General features: G+C 39.3%; 1 protein-coding gene across 6 annotated transcripts in view; it reads left to right on the top strand.

Moving 5' to 3' along the window:
• Positions 1–14510, top strand: part of EHBP1 (EH domain binding protein 1) — a 222703-nt gene that overhangs the window by 48728 nt on the left and 159465 nt on the right. For all 6 annotated transcript variants that reach the window (XM_026080724.1, XM_026080728.1, XM_026080727.1 and 3 more), the window contains exon 5: positions 4841–4894. In XM_026080724.1, the coding sequence (XP_025936509.1) occupies positions 4841–4894 (54 nt within the window). The remainder of the gene's footprint in view (positions 1–4840; positions 4895–14510) is intronic.

The raw sequence follows: 14510 nt of genomic DNA, 5'->3' as shown, positions 1-14510 counted from the left end.
TATACTGCCGCATAGCCAATGCATTGAGTTTTTTTTTCCTTGAGACAGTCAAGCCATTTCCTAGCAGCAAAGAACAAATCCAGGTTCAGAACATACTTGCTGCTGTGTAGGAGTGACACTATGGGCGATACTCCGTAATAGGAAAACCGGCTGTGTGGACCAGATGCTGCGTGTCAGATACAAAAATCATAACATCAGGGATGTGAAAAGTACAAAAATGTTTTCACACTAAATAAAACTTCCAGGCTTAGTGTGGGGGCTAATTTTAGAAACTATATTATAGAAACTATTAAAAAGAAATCGAGCCTTGTTGCCTCTAGCTCAGATGCTGGACAGGAAAGTGTGAGCTGTCCGTAGCATGGTGCAGTGATGGAGAGTAAAAAGTCTGCCAGTTTGCCTGGAGCTCACTGCTTTCCAGAAATTCAGTGAAATAAAAGCTGACCAGAGATATGTGATTTTTCTAGACTAATCAGATCTCTGCAAACAGCATTGAAAGGGACAAGAATTGGGTCAAGTTTTGAATCTTCTGCAACTTCGAAGAGCTAAATAGAAATGCTGAGGACAGATGCTGGAGTACCCAGAGCATCTGCTGTTGGCCGCTGGCAGAGGACAGACCGTGAACTCAGTAATCACTTGATCTGATTCAGTATGACAGTTCTTAAGTAGTTATTCCCCAAGAAGAAAGACCAAAGATTAAGGCTGGTATGAAGGAATATAACTGAAAGACACGCTTCAACAGCCGGGAAAGTCTAGGGAGGAGGCATGGGGAAAGAAAGAAGAAAGGATTCTGAGGACACCAACAGTTTGAAGATTTTCCCCACTCCTGGCTGCTGATTAGGGGAAGGAGTAGTCCTTTGTTATACTGATATCTTTCTTTCATTCCCATTCCTAGAGATACAAAAATAGCTCTAATGACAACCTAAACTTATGGGAAAATGGTAGTCTTCAGGCATTTGAAACCACTTTATATCCTGTAGAAAAGGTCTAGTCTTGATGCAGATCTTTGCTGAATGGACTGATGATAGATTGCTCAACAGAGAGCACGAAAATGTGACACAAATCCCCTGTTGTGTTTCCTTTGCACTAATCCAGAAGAGTTTTCTGTTTTCTGGCAGTTGGTGGACAGATGGGCAGAACGGGCTTGCAGAGAAAGCACCTGATGGTTGGGGTTACGGAGGAAGAGAGGTTGCAGGACTGAGCTTGTTGAGGGCCAGGGAGCCTCAAGGAGGCAGTTAACAGAGTTACTGGGAAAACATGAGCTGATGGGCCAGGTTTAAGCTGGTGGACCAAAGCACTCTGTTGACCTTGGAAAGAGAGCTGGAGAAATGATTAGCTGAGGGGGGGGATCTCACTGTAGGCGAACTGTGAGTGAGAAGGGTGATGTCCTGTCATTAAGGATTTTTTTTTTTTTTTTAAACATAGTAAAATGAGGAGGAACAAGAGGTCTTTCAATCCATTTATCCAAGTACTCACAGTTTCCAATTCAAGGCAAAGCCACAATGAATGTTGGCTAAGGAGCGTGGTTTTGTATCTGCAGTGCTCGGGTAAAGAGAATGAGCGTTATCAGGAAAATGCTTGGCTCTTGCAAACCCATGTTCCTTTTGTGTTACAGTGAAGTTATAATACGATGATGGTGCAAGGAGATTTCAGACTGAGAAAAATATTAGAGGCTGTGTTTGTTCCTGCTGCTCACCAGGTAGTGTTTGTTATCATTTGCTTTCAGAAGGGAGGAGGCGAATGAGGTCTGTTTGTAGTAACTCTTGGTTTTAGGTGTTTGCAGCTGCACATTTTAAGGCAGTTTATTTTCAAGCTCAGTGAATAGTTTTCTGTGCTTGCGGGTGAGATGGGGTTGTGTGTGCTGTGTTATCAGGAGGACTTCCATATGCTGAAAATTTCAAAGGCTGCTTTCACTGTTACCACTAGGGCTCTTCTTTCTATTGCACTGTCATTTTTTCCTAGAAGTAGTGAGCTATACAGGCCTTGGGTAACAGCTTGCAAAATTGGCCACTTGAGTCTTATGTGGGAGAGAGTACGGGCCAGCCATGAGGCAGGGAGGAGAGTATACGTTGTTAGATTTTGTGTTGGTATTTACCCTCTGTAAGTCCAAAATAAATTGAAGGATTAACCAGACTTACGGAAACATCACTTTTTATAAGAGACCACCCATGGACATGTTAGCCCAAAGGGCGAAATGGAGGTTGCAGCGGAAACGACGCTGTAACTGTGATTGTGGAAGTATCTGTTGATGCTGACCACCTAATGAGGGTATAAATTAGCTAGAGATAGAGCTGTGCGTGCTGCTCCTTGGACTTCTGATAAAAGCATGTTAGCGAGAAGAGTGAAGCCAGCTTACCTGGCTGTTGCACCAGAACGTGCATGTATATAAACTTATTCAGGGTTTTCTGTTTTGGAGGCATTTTAAAAGGCTAAGAAGAAATGCAGCTCTTAACAAATAAGAAGCAGAATTTTTAAAAACTTAGTTGTCTTTAAATATGAAATATGCTCCATATATGCAAAAGTGACCAGATTTTAGCATATTCCATACCCTGTGAATTTTTGGTAAGGTTGCTCATTAGAGGATTACTCAGACAAGCACCTGAAGCTTTTCATTTTTATTTTTTCTCTAGGTAATTGGTAGGGAGTTTGCGGTTAATATACTGGAATTCATTTTTTCAGAAGTGTTAACAACTCACTTTAACAGCACGTTAGCATGCACTTGACATTAAGAAGTCTTTTTGTTATACGATACTGTTTTGCTCTGTCAGATTATCTGAAATACACAGCAAAGCACCTGATTCTGTAGCCTTCAGAGGTATGAATCAGCATTATTGCCATTAATAGAAGAGCTTTAGTTTTCTTTATCGATTATTGCCTCGCATGGATAAAACAAAGGTCGTCTGGTTTGTTACACAGGATGAAATACCATGTAACAATACCCTGATTTTGCAGGTAGTTTTAGGTAAATCTGCAAGCTCGTATTACTAGCTTTCGGGAGAGTTGTGCAAAAGATAGAGCTGAGTGAGATATTAGAGAGTTCAGTCACTTATTAAAGAGTAGCTTATTAAAACATAAAGTGATTAATGATCTCATTAAATCTCATTATATCATTTTATGCTGTATCAGAGGAAGCAATTAAATAAAAAAGGTAATTGCCCCAGGTTAACTCCTGGAAAAATGATAAGTATTTAATAGCTGGAATACAGAAAATGATATGTGTAGAACCGGTCTACAGCAAAACAGCTAGGTATCAATACACCTTATTTACACAATGCATAATTCTACAAAGCTGATTAATGTGATGACTATATAATTAAATAATCTGATATTTACAAATACATTAATTGGAACATGACCATATCTAGACATAATTTGTGTATGTACTTAGTTGCCCTTATATCATTATGGCTAGCAGTACAATATGTTTTTTACACTCATTTGCAGTATGTAAAATATTTGGATTGTTTTTAATCATTATAAAAAGTCATGTATCAAAATTTGACACCCGTGTCTAGTAACACCTTTTTATACTGTTTCTGAATTGAAAACACATTTTGGGGGTAATACATTTTTAATGCATATTTTACGTGACACCTATGGTTGTAGCTATTAAATATGTAGCTCATGATGGTACTGATTGTACGACATGTTGCTGAATTTGCTGTGGTCGATGCCCAGTGGCCCGGTTTCTGCAAGGCAGCCAGCATTTTGCAGGGGTCTGGCAGAACAGCGAAGCCTCTCTGCTGGGTTCTGCTGCCGGACTGCTTTGGAGGAGGCTGGCGTGCAGTCTGCGGCACGATGTCCTCCTAGAAATGTCAGAATTCAAACAGGTTTATTTAAGAACGCACTTTCCAACTTTTTGTGTGCTGGAAAAAGAAAGTAATACTTCTTTTTTTGCTGTTATTTGTTATGTGTTTGTTAATTAGAAAAATCTTAATAATAGGATAAAGTTGAGGTATAGCAAAATTAGTCTTCATGTCAGGAAGAAAGCCTAAAGCTACGTTCTCATAGTGTGCGAAAGTGTTTTGCAAGGGAAGGAGTAGAAGTTATTTTGTGACGGTTGTTCAGAACTAGAATTGGGTGATAAATTACTGAGGAGGGGGGAGTTTTTTGAAGAAGAATCCCTGGCAGAGGCATAAGGAGGCTGACTTCATGTCTCCACTGTTACCTTAATTTCAGACAGCCGCAATACAGCCTGCACCATTGCATTGAAAGCACGTTAATTTGGAAATGAATGCCAAAAATCTGAAACTCATTGTATATCTTCCTGTAGGTGAAAGTGTTTCTTGTTCCTTGCATGCGATTTGATAGAAACATGGTGAAGCAGGGACAGGTATTGAAGTAATTTATAGTGACATGAGGTGTTCTACTGATGCCGTGACCCTGGATCTCTGCTCATGCTGATGAAATTTGGTCATTAGGAGACTGGGATGATGGGTTTGATACCAGCCGTAGATGCTTTCTCAATCCTGGTAGGAACAGTGGCTTCCTCCACTGTTTTCTGCAAGGCACAGATTTGTTGTATTTGTTTGGAAGGGGGAACTTAAGAGTTAAATTGAAATTTTTTTTTCCCTGGATGAAAAGAAATAGAATTACAGGCCCATATCAGAATGAGTCTCATCTTTGTGGGAATCTATATTAAATCATCGTTCAAAGTTTTACACCAGCTTATTTGTCACCTATTGACATCCATTGAAGCCTGCATCTTAGCTAAAGTATTCTTTTGTAACCTCTTTAGTGGGTAAAAACGTGTATGATTTTCATATGAAAATGTTGGCTGAATTACAATTTCTTGCACCCTGGATTATTTTTAGACTTAAGTTCTCCATTCTTGTTTTTCTAGGATCCCCATGCTGAAGAGTTTGAAGACAAAGAATGGACGTTTGTCATAGAGAATGTAAGCTGGAATGTTGTTATGTTTTTCTTCTTATACATGTAAGCCTTAATGATTTAAAAGATTAAAGGGTGCCTGAATGCTGAAAAAGTTTGAGCTGCTGAACCACACTAAAACTTTTGTTCCATAGTAATAAAAATGAAGGCTTACTAAAATAATTATTATGTCCTGATTAAAATACAGGAGAGAGGAGTATCATACTGCACTACTTAAATTCCTTCCCTGTGCTGTAAGAATCGGGCTTCCTTGCTTTATTTTTCTGTGAGCCATGGAGTAAACAAGTTATAGCTGGGTTATGACTCATTATTATATGGGTTATGACACATTATTTTTCTGTGAGCAGGGGAGTGAACAAGTTAGAGCTGGGCTGTGACATCTGCACATCCCGAGCTGCAGCACACCCCTTTTGGTTCTGAATATTGATTGCTCTTCAGTGAAAAGCACAGTTTCCTCATCCTCTTTGTAGAAATGAGAAAACCGAGGCAGGGTGGAGAGGTGGCACTAGCCACTGTCACCTAACAGAAGAGCAAGAAAATTGCAACGTCTCCCCTGCTCTCCTGGATCCAGGTCTGGGGCTCCGGGCGCGGGGCCGTGTGAGAGTTGTCTCCTATGCACACAGCAAAAAAGCAGAAGGTGGCTCCTGTGTCACCTCTAGCTAGGAGGAGTCGTGGACTCCTAGGGCTTCCTGGAGAGCTCTTGAGGGCCGCACAAACAACGCGCTTTGCCAGGCCGCAGGGCTCTAAACTGTATGGAGCAAGGGCTTCGCAGACCGCCTCTTCCCTTCCCTTCCTCTGTGCTGAGCTGCAGCTTCCACGCTGGGGCTGCCCAGGCTCCCGGCAAGGGAGAAGGCACTTCATCTAGAGTTTCCTGTTTGCTTCCTGAAATCCATTTAAAAGGACTGTAACACCAAAAAAACCCCCATGTTTCTCTCTCTTTCATTAATATAGTTTCGTTCTGGTCTATTTCTCAGCAACTTGATTTCACTTCTGTTTATGTTGCTTTTTTAAAATATTTTTACTCCTCATCTACTGAGCCATAACACTGCCACAGTAAGAGTACTGAAGTATGCAAAGGTCATAGATTTGCATGTTATGATTTTTTGCCTAAAAGTAGCTGCTTTTTTCATTTTGATAGCGGAGAAAGTGATTCAGGTGCTCAAAACGAAGGTTTTTTTTTTCTGATCACCAGTGGCTGAGAATTTAAAAAGGCTGAAAGCAAAGTGCTTAATTTATACTTTTGTTTTCTGAATGTCAAGTTTCTATTTTCATTTATGAGATGTATGAACACAAAACACAATTTAGTTACTGTTTCCTGGAGTTTCCTTTTCTCCCTCGCATAGTTTATTTTAGTCAGGGAGGTCTCCAGCCCTGCTTGTCACCGTGTGAGTTCCTCTGGGTACAGCGTCAGTGTGTGCCTCAGCCAGCCCCGCTGGGTATAGCTGGATTTCCTGTGACGTTGCAGCAGGCTTTTAATTTTATTTTTTATTTATTTATTTTTTCCAGAAGTCTGCTTTGGGCGTGTAAACGTCATGTCCTGCTTAATAGCCTGTTCTTCTTTTTCGTATGTCCTGTGTGATGTATAGAGTTGGCAGCAGCACGTGCTGTTCTCACTTGGTGCCCCAGCCTTCTCCGAGCTGCTGGGATGCATCTGGGGCGGGAGGTGGCCTTGGCTTTCGGGCCCCTGAACGCACAACTGCTGCCGCGACACATGGAAGTGGTTCCAGTGTGCACCAGTTACGGAGCAGTTGTGGGCTATGTGCAGACTTGGCCTCTACAACTTAAATGACACTGTTAGCTCGTTTCATGAGGACTGCCAAATAGTCCTTGCCTGATAAGTGTTTTGCCTTAGATTAGGGCAGTTGATCTAAATAACACTCAAAAATCTGGGTTACTTGTTCTCTAATTTAATAACTAGTTTTACTGTAAAGATTATTGAGAGTTAAATCAACTTTAAAACTGTTTTTTTGCATAATCCCCTCTTCTTATTTTATTTTTTTGATTAAAAACAATACAGAAAGCTGTACATCTGCTAAAAAAACCCCTGTTCTGCAAACACATACTTGAGAATGTGGAGACGATCTTTTCCAAGGGTAACAGCACCACTTAGTGGTGGATGAAGATATGTTCACTCGTTTGTTTCAGAAAGTAACAAGTGGTCCAACCGCTGGATAACACGAGCACAAAACACCTGGTTATTCAAAATTTGGGAGCCAGGGAGGTGGGAGGTTAATCTGACATTTATCACTTTCAGGCTTAATATATAGCCAGTCTTTCTTTCTTTCTTTTCTTTCTTTCTTTTCTTTCTTTCTTTTCTTTCTTTCTTTTCTTTCTTTCTTTTCTTTCTTTCTTTTCTTTCTTTCTTTTCNTCTTTCTTTCTTTTCTTTCTTTCTTTTCTTTCTTTCTTTTCTTTCTTTCTTTTCTTTCTTTCTTTTCTTTCTTTCTTTTCTTTCTTTCTTTTCTTGGAATGTACTTGTCATTGAATCTGCCAAGGATAGGTCACACCTGTGACACAGTCCTTTGGGGTTTTTTTTCTTTTTCTTCAGATAGGCTCTCTACCCTCTAGAGGGTTTTCCTTCCTTGTTAGTTAGCAACACTAACAAAGCAAAACACTGCAGCCTAGAAAGCTTATGGAATAGGAAGCCCTTTCATCATGAAGCAATCTGAATTTTAGCAAAAAAACCATTTATTTTGAGCTTTCATTAAGATATTAAGACAGTTGGAAGTCAATGTCCGAGATCATTTTGTCATGTTTCTATATGGCTGAGCAAGGATCAGCAAACACGGATGTTCAGAGCAAGTTTGAGGCCACTGATAGTTGTTACTACCAAATTCAAAACAAGATTATTCTGGATTTGCAGATGACGTTTTAAGTAGCAGTGGGATGTGGCGATTTATGCAAGATGACCATACTGTAAATAAAAATGAAGCAAGGTGCTTTGTTTTTTCTGAATCCTGCAAGTATAGATCTTTTGTGGTCCATCATGTTGTTCATTGTAGAATTTTTTGTAACTGTATCAGCCAGCCAGCCTGTATTTGCATTCCAGCAAGTGAACTGTCATCATCTACTGTATGTCTTATCCATAAATAATTTGATCATCAGCAGGGTTTCTTAATACTTAAGTACTGATACTCTTTTTCCCCTCAGCTTCTTCCATGTCTTTCTCTCCTTCACAGCTGCATTCTTTATATACTTGTAGCTATCTTTCTTGTCTCAGATTTCATCTTTGTTTAGCCATGCACTATGCTCTGTGTATTTGGTTATCCTGTTTTCCTCCATGAGACAGTTCTTTGAGTTGTCCTGTTTTTGTTGCTCTTCTGAATAATAATATTTGATCTTCAGATTGGCTGTTGCAACTTGAGAGCAAGAATTTCATAGCTTAGGATAAGATTTATCCATGCTTTAAAGAGGTAATAGGCTTTCAAACCATTAAGGATTGAAATTAGTTTATTTTGCCTACTCAGTTTAGAGAGCAATGACTTGTCATCTCTCACTTAACAATATCAGAGCCACTCTCTCTAGTAAATGATTTTTATATTCTCTCTCATTACTCCTACAGGGTAATATGAACCAGCTATTTCCACACCTTTTTCCCTTCATTGCCTGAGCTCCAACTTGCAGTGTTATTTTTTTTCAGCATTGATTTCTGATCTCTTTCATGAATTACTTTCTTGGGGTTTCTTGGCATACTTTGGCTCAACAAAGAGCTTCCCTTTAGCAGCAGACAGTGTAGGTACCAGCGAGAAAGTCTCATAAACAGCATTAAGATCTTGGGATCAAACTTTCTGTGGGATTTCCATGCTCTCCCATTATAAGTAAAAGAACTGTGTGTGGTTTTTCTAAATACATCTTTCTCTTTTATCAGTAAACTAATTTTCAAGTGAAGTAGCCTGTGCTTAGGCAGATATTAGGCCTCCTCTCAGCACTCCCGGGATGAGGGCAGCTGCCCAATTTTGGTCAACCTAAAATGAAGACTACAAAGAGCTCAGCTGAGCTTAAGTTTGGGCTGTATTTCTTGCTATCTGCAGGTTTTCTAGCTAATAGAAGAAGAAAGGAACAGGAGGGAAGAGTGGCGGTTTTAAATGCTCTTCTTACTGACTGCAAAGAGAAATTTTAAGTTTGTTCTGAGATTTTGAAGCTCTTACTGGCTTTACATACAAGAACTTTGTCTAAAATAAGTGTAGCTAAAGCCATGGGAAAGTGTCATTTTATTTCCTAGCATGCTCAGAGCATAGGCTCCTCACCATGCAAGGAGAATAGAAGATGATGTCCTTTGAGGACGGACCATTGCTTTTACCTGCTTAGCAGCTTTGTAGAAAAATACTTTCCACACTCTTAAATGAAATTGAAGAGTTAATAGTATTTTTCAGAAATTAAAGATCTAGTATATGGTATATGAAACAACTTTTCCACCTTCCTGTGGAATCTGTTTTCTAAGCCCCTGATTTTCTTCTTCTAATAGCTAATAAATGCCTTCCTAATATATTCCAAAGTTCATAGTAGACTTCTCCATCTTCCCTCTTCCATTCCACTCCACCTCTGTATATAGATTATTCATCAGGCCCAGGATTATGGTGTGCCAGTGCTTTCCAGTAGTGTAGGATGTAATCAAAGCAGTGGCAATCATAACTTTGTCCCTGAGTCCGACCGATCTCTTTTTATGTGGTGACCTATTAGATCATAATCTTTGCTAACTGCTAGCAGGGGACATCCCAGTCTTACTAGTTTTGCAGATGAACGGAGAGAAGGGCCCTATTTCTTTCTGAAGCTTTGCTCGTAGAATCATATAAACGTGGGCTGGAGGGAACCTGACCTAGTCTGTCTTATTGCCCCAAGGCAGCATCATTCCAGATAAACGTTTATCTAAGACAGTTTTTAAAAACGTATAAAAATGGTGTTTCTGCAGTGTCGCCAGGCAGCCTGTCCCAGTGCTTCCTTGCCCTTACCATTGGAGATCTTTCTAGTTGAAGTCTCTGTTGATACAGTTTAAGGCTGCTGTTTCTTGTCTCTCCAATTATGGATATGGAGAACAGATTCTGCCTTCGTTCTTCTCACCTCTGACTAATCAACCACAATAATGTGATAGTGGTTAGATGTGGGATTTTCTTTCTGGTGATTGCATTAACAGATCATTAGCATCCTCTTTCTAAGGACTCATTTCTGTAAGCATCCTGCTCTGCTCGTGCTGCCCCCATGCTCTGGGGGGCCCAGGAGAACCCAGCTCTCAGCCTGTGCACCGGCACTTGCGTCGTGAAGTGTTGCCCTGAACTTCTGCCTATTCTTGTGCTGAGATCTCAGAAACTACGTGTCTGTCCTTTCTATAGATTTTTCTGACATTTTTTGACCTCCCTTTTTAGAACACTGTTTCTAATAGTGCTTTTTGAGTATTAAGGTGATGAATCTTGAAGACTCATCAGAAAAATGTCTTTTGATTTACTACAGATTTATCCTTATTATAGATGCCAGCCTTTTAAATTGACAGTTCTTTGTAACATCTCAGATGTACGTTCTTCTGTGTGAGGCATCCAAGTTATTAACCAATAAGTTTATTTTAAAATTTTCCAGGAAAATACATCCAATTAAAATGCTGAACTGAAGAAAAAAAAATTAGCTGTTTAGGTTTTGCTGTTCATGTTGGTTTATAACAGCAAACTGTTATAAAGGATGACTAGTTTAAACTGAAAAATGAGGTCTGTCTTTTCATTTTGTCTGTTGCTTTGGGGTAACTTTAAGAGCCCTAACCCAAAAAGAGGCTTTCGGGTTCTGAATCATCCTGAGCTCAAATGCAAGCAAAGCCTCAGAATGAAAGAAACATCAAAAAAAGTTACAGAAAACTTGACATGATCTGCTGTCATTTTATGAGAACAAGTGTATTGTTACAATCTTTTCCGCAGAAGTTCTGTATTGTGATTGCTTATGATTATTTCTCATTTTTGAATGCCCTAAAGCATGGTGTGCCATTCACAGGTTTGGAGAAATTATTTCCCTCTCCTAAAATGCCCATCTGTTATTTTTAGATATGACAACACAAATGCAGTTAATAAATAATGTGAAAGGAATGGGAAAGAGAGGGCAGGTGAAGGGGATGTAGAAATGAGTTTGGTTCTAAACTTGAGGGTGATTGATTTTTAAATGCAATATAATAAAATGAGGCATTAGCAAGAAGTGAGTTTTCATTAGATACAGCTTTAAATATTTTATTTTCCAAATGAGACTTTTCAAGAAATGCCAGCTCCCTTGCGTTTGAGCAGCAGTTAGCCCATGATTTTAGTAAAACTAGAGTTTAGACTAGGTGTTTAATTATGTTCTATTGCAGTAGCATAGCTACACTGACTTCGCAGGAGTAAGTTTTGCTTTGCATCAGAATAAAAGCACAGGTCTGGATGTCAAATCGTCACACCTGTTTCTAGAAATGAATATTTAGAGGCAAATGCCAATATAGACCAGTGAATTGAAATTCTTAAAGTGTCAATTCAGTTTGCAAAAAGAAGCTGGGGAAAGAAGACCAGCATATGCAATAAGATGATTCCTTATTTGTTCATCAGTTGCTATCCCAGAATTTATTACATATTCTTGGCTATCTCTCCTAGTGCATCTTTGTAGCATGTGGGAGCTTAAGTTTAAATTGGCTATTTGATATATATATTTTTTAAGTAATCAAAAAAGCTATATCATTCGTCTTGTATTTTCTGCTTGAAATAAATTTTTGGCTTAAAATAAGAAACAACCAGGTTGGCCTTTTTCTGAATTGAATGTCTGCATTTAATACATTTAGAATAGGAAGCTCATAGTTCAGGCATGCTTTCCTGGTCCTTTAATTCCTCTGTCATATTCTGCTGTATGTGATTATGTGAACTGTGACTGACTGTCTGTGTAAATTAGGCTGGGTATTCTGGTCTAGATACAGCGAGGAATTAAATGCTGCTTCGTCAGCCATCTCACTCTTGCCCTGCTTTAAATTTAATGGAGAATCAGACAAGTTGTTTTACTTTTAGTTTTTGCTTACATTAAATATTTAGCACTTTGTTCTAGCTCAGAAGTCTCTGAGATTAGTTTTTTGGAGCAAAACGTAGCAATCTTGGTCTTGATTGACTGGTCTGTTTATGAAGCAAACAAGGTAGGTGTAATCTTTCCCTGAATTTTACACGTGCTGGACCTGCTCCTGCATTTTTTTCAGTAGCACATCACTGCTGCTTGTGTGCGCTGTGATGGGGTTCATATGCAACTTTAGCTAAAAGTAGGTGGTGGTGAGAGCGAGGATCTAGGCTCCTGGAAGGAGCAGGAGACAGGTCTGTGCAGAGAGCAGACTGCCCTCTCTCCGCAGAGGTGTCCGGTCTGTCCGGCAGCACTGACCCTCGCGGGGGGCACTCAAACAGCGCTCTCGGATTAGGCGCCTCATTTGAGGCTTATGAAAAATAACAGAGGCGAATCACATGCTTGGTGAATATGAGTTCTGTTGGAGAAGGTTTCCACCAGATGCTGTAGGACAAGTAAATCACCAGTTGTATTCATCACGAGTGTGAAGTGAGCCAAGTAGGAAAGATTGGCTGAAATTTTATGGATCTCCTCCCTTCTGTACGGTAGACCACGCGGAAAGGAGACACCAACTGTACTGGTTGGAGCCAGGCATCATGCGGCCAAGTGCTGCATAAGCTTTTCTTAACGGCTCTGCCAAGTCATTTGAATCCTGACCTGCAGCAGCCCCTGTATCCCTGAGCGAAGCCTGCGAGTCGTGACAAATTGTGTTGAATTATGCAGTTCTGCCGTCAGTCTGTGATGGACGTTTTACTTCTGTCCAAAACGAAAACATGCCAGATCACCTGAAACTGGGGTGCTACTAATCCTTTTCATCATTAATATGTAAGGATCTGTTAAACCACAGCTATGCGATGACAAAAATTTCTTATCTAAATGAGAATTTTAGATGGATTAAGTTGAGAGAACTTTTAACATCAAATTCACTTTTTACCTTATTTATCTTGACTCACTAGAGCATGGATTTTTTTTATTCAATCCAACTCTCTTCTATTGTATTTTTTCAAAAATAGTAATCAAAATTCTTTTGTTTGATCTCTATCTTCCAAATGAAATGCAGTGCCTAAACTGTCCTTTAAATGGTGAAGATCTGTTCTGATGCAATGCTAATAACTGCACTAAATGAAACCATCAAATATATTTGCCTACAGATTATATAGCAGTTGTGAGAACCATATTACAGCGTTTCAGTTTAAAACTTAAGAAAGGAGAAATAATCTTATTTTCTGATATTTATGCAGCAATTACACTAGAGGGTCTCAGAAATGAAAGATGGAGAAAGAATGCTGGCAGTTGCACAGAATAGCCTGGTTATTGCACTCTAGCTTTATAAGCTCAGTAAGTGCTGTACACTGTAACACTTATAATGAAATGAGTTTGATGACATATAATTTATATGGTTATTATTGATCCACAGGAGTAAAGTACAACTGTTTTCTAAATTGCTAGAACCATGTTGTTCTTTTTTGTTGTTTTTTGTTTTATTTCCTGCTAGAAGTACCTCTCTCCTGTAGATGAGTATAGCATGCAAGACAGCTGATGGGAGTTGCTATCAGTGGTATTCTTTGCCAGCTGGAGGGAGGAAGCTGATAAACAAGGCAGGCAGCTTTGGAAACAAACCTCTAATACTACATTAGGCATGTTTAAAACCAGCAGTGTGTTTCGGCAGTTCTTAGCATATGTTTATTCATAGAAAATCAGCAGTAAAATGTACTTGCCAGCTCACACAAGAGGCAGAGTCTGCATGTGGTCGTGTCTTTTTCAGACATCAAATACTGAATAGTTTCTTGGTAATTGTTTTGCAGTGGGGTTCTAATCGTACTCCAGGCATAAGCTGAGCTGACCAACTTGTCTTTTAATAGAAAAGTATTTGCTTGTAAGCTTGTTCAGCATGCCACTTTTTTTTCCTGTTTTTGCATGTTTGAGTGTGTTTTTATATTTATACCTGCACACAGATATGTGTTTGCTCTTGGTGCAGTTCAGAATGCCATTATTTAAAATGACGCTCTCTGGGGCAACATTGTGACAGATGCATCTCATTTTTGACCCAGTAGCTGTTCAGTGTTAAAACAGCATATACTGCATCCTTTCAAACTATGTAGTGCAAAACACCCAGTATGGAAAAAATGCCAGCACCATTTAATGAAAAATATTTTTGATATAAGTCACCTTCAAAGGCAGATAATTTGGAAGTCCAGTTGAATATGTTGGTTGATTTGAGATAATACCTTGCAATTGCATGTGCTCAAAGTGCAGAAATATGTGTCAAAAGGGAATTAGAATATCCATTATTGTGCAAAATGTAGTTCTGCGTTAAGTGATTGGATAGGGTTGTACTTGCAAGCAGTCACAATTTAACACAGGGCATATTATTTAAAAATAGTGGCCTCCAGTAGAATAGGGGCCGGTTGACAGAAAAATAAGAGTTCTGCATTGCTGGAAAGCTTTGTTTTTAAAAAACCATGTGGCAGGGTAATAGCTCTGAGTGTTATTGCCTTCAGCCTCTTATCTTAGGTTGTTAGCTGTCTTAATAGAGTTTCTTATAATGGAAATTAATTGACCTTCAAAACTTAATTGATGCCGTTTC

Source organism: Apteryx rowi, unplaced genomic scaffold (assembly GCF_003343035.1).
Source record: "Apteryx rowi isolate R43461 unplaced genomic scaffold, aptRow1 scaffold_53, whole genome shotgun sequence".
Classification (NCBI taxonomy): domain Eukaryota; kingdom Metazoa; phylum Chordata; class Aves; order Apterygiformes; family Apterygidae; genus Apteryx; species Apteryx rowi.
Note: the sequence above shows the minus strand (reverse complement) of the source record. Positions and strands in the feature narration are given on the sequence as shown.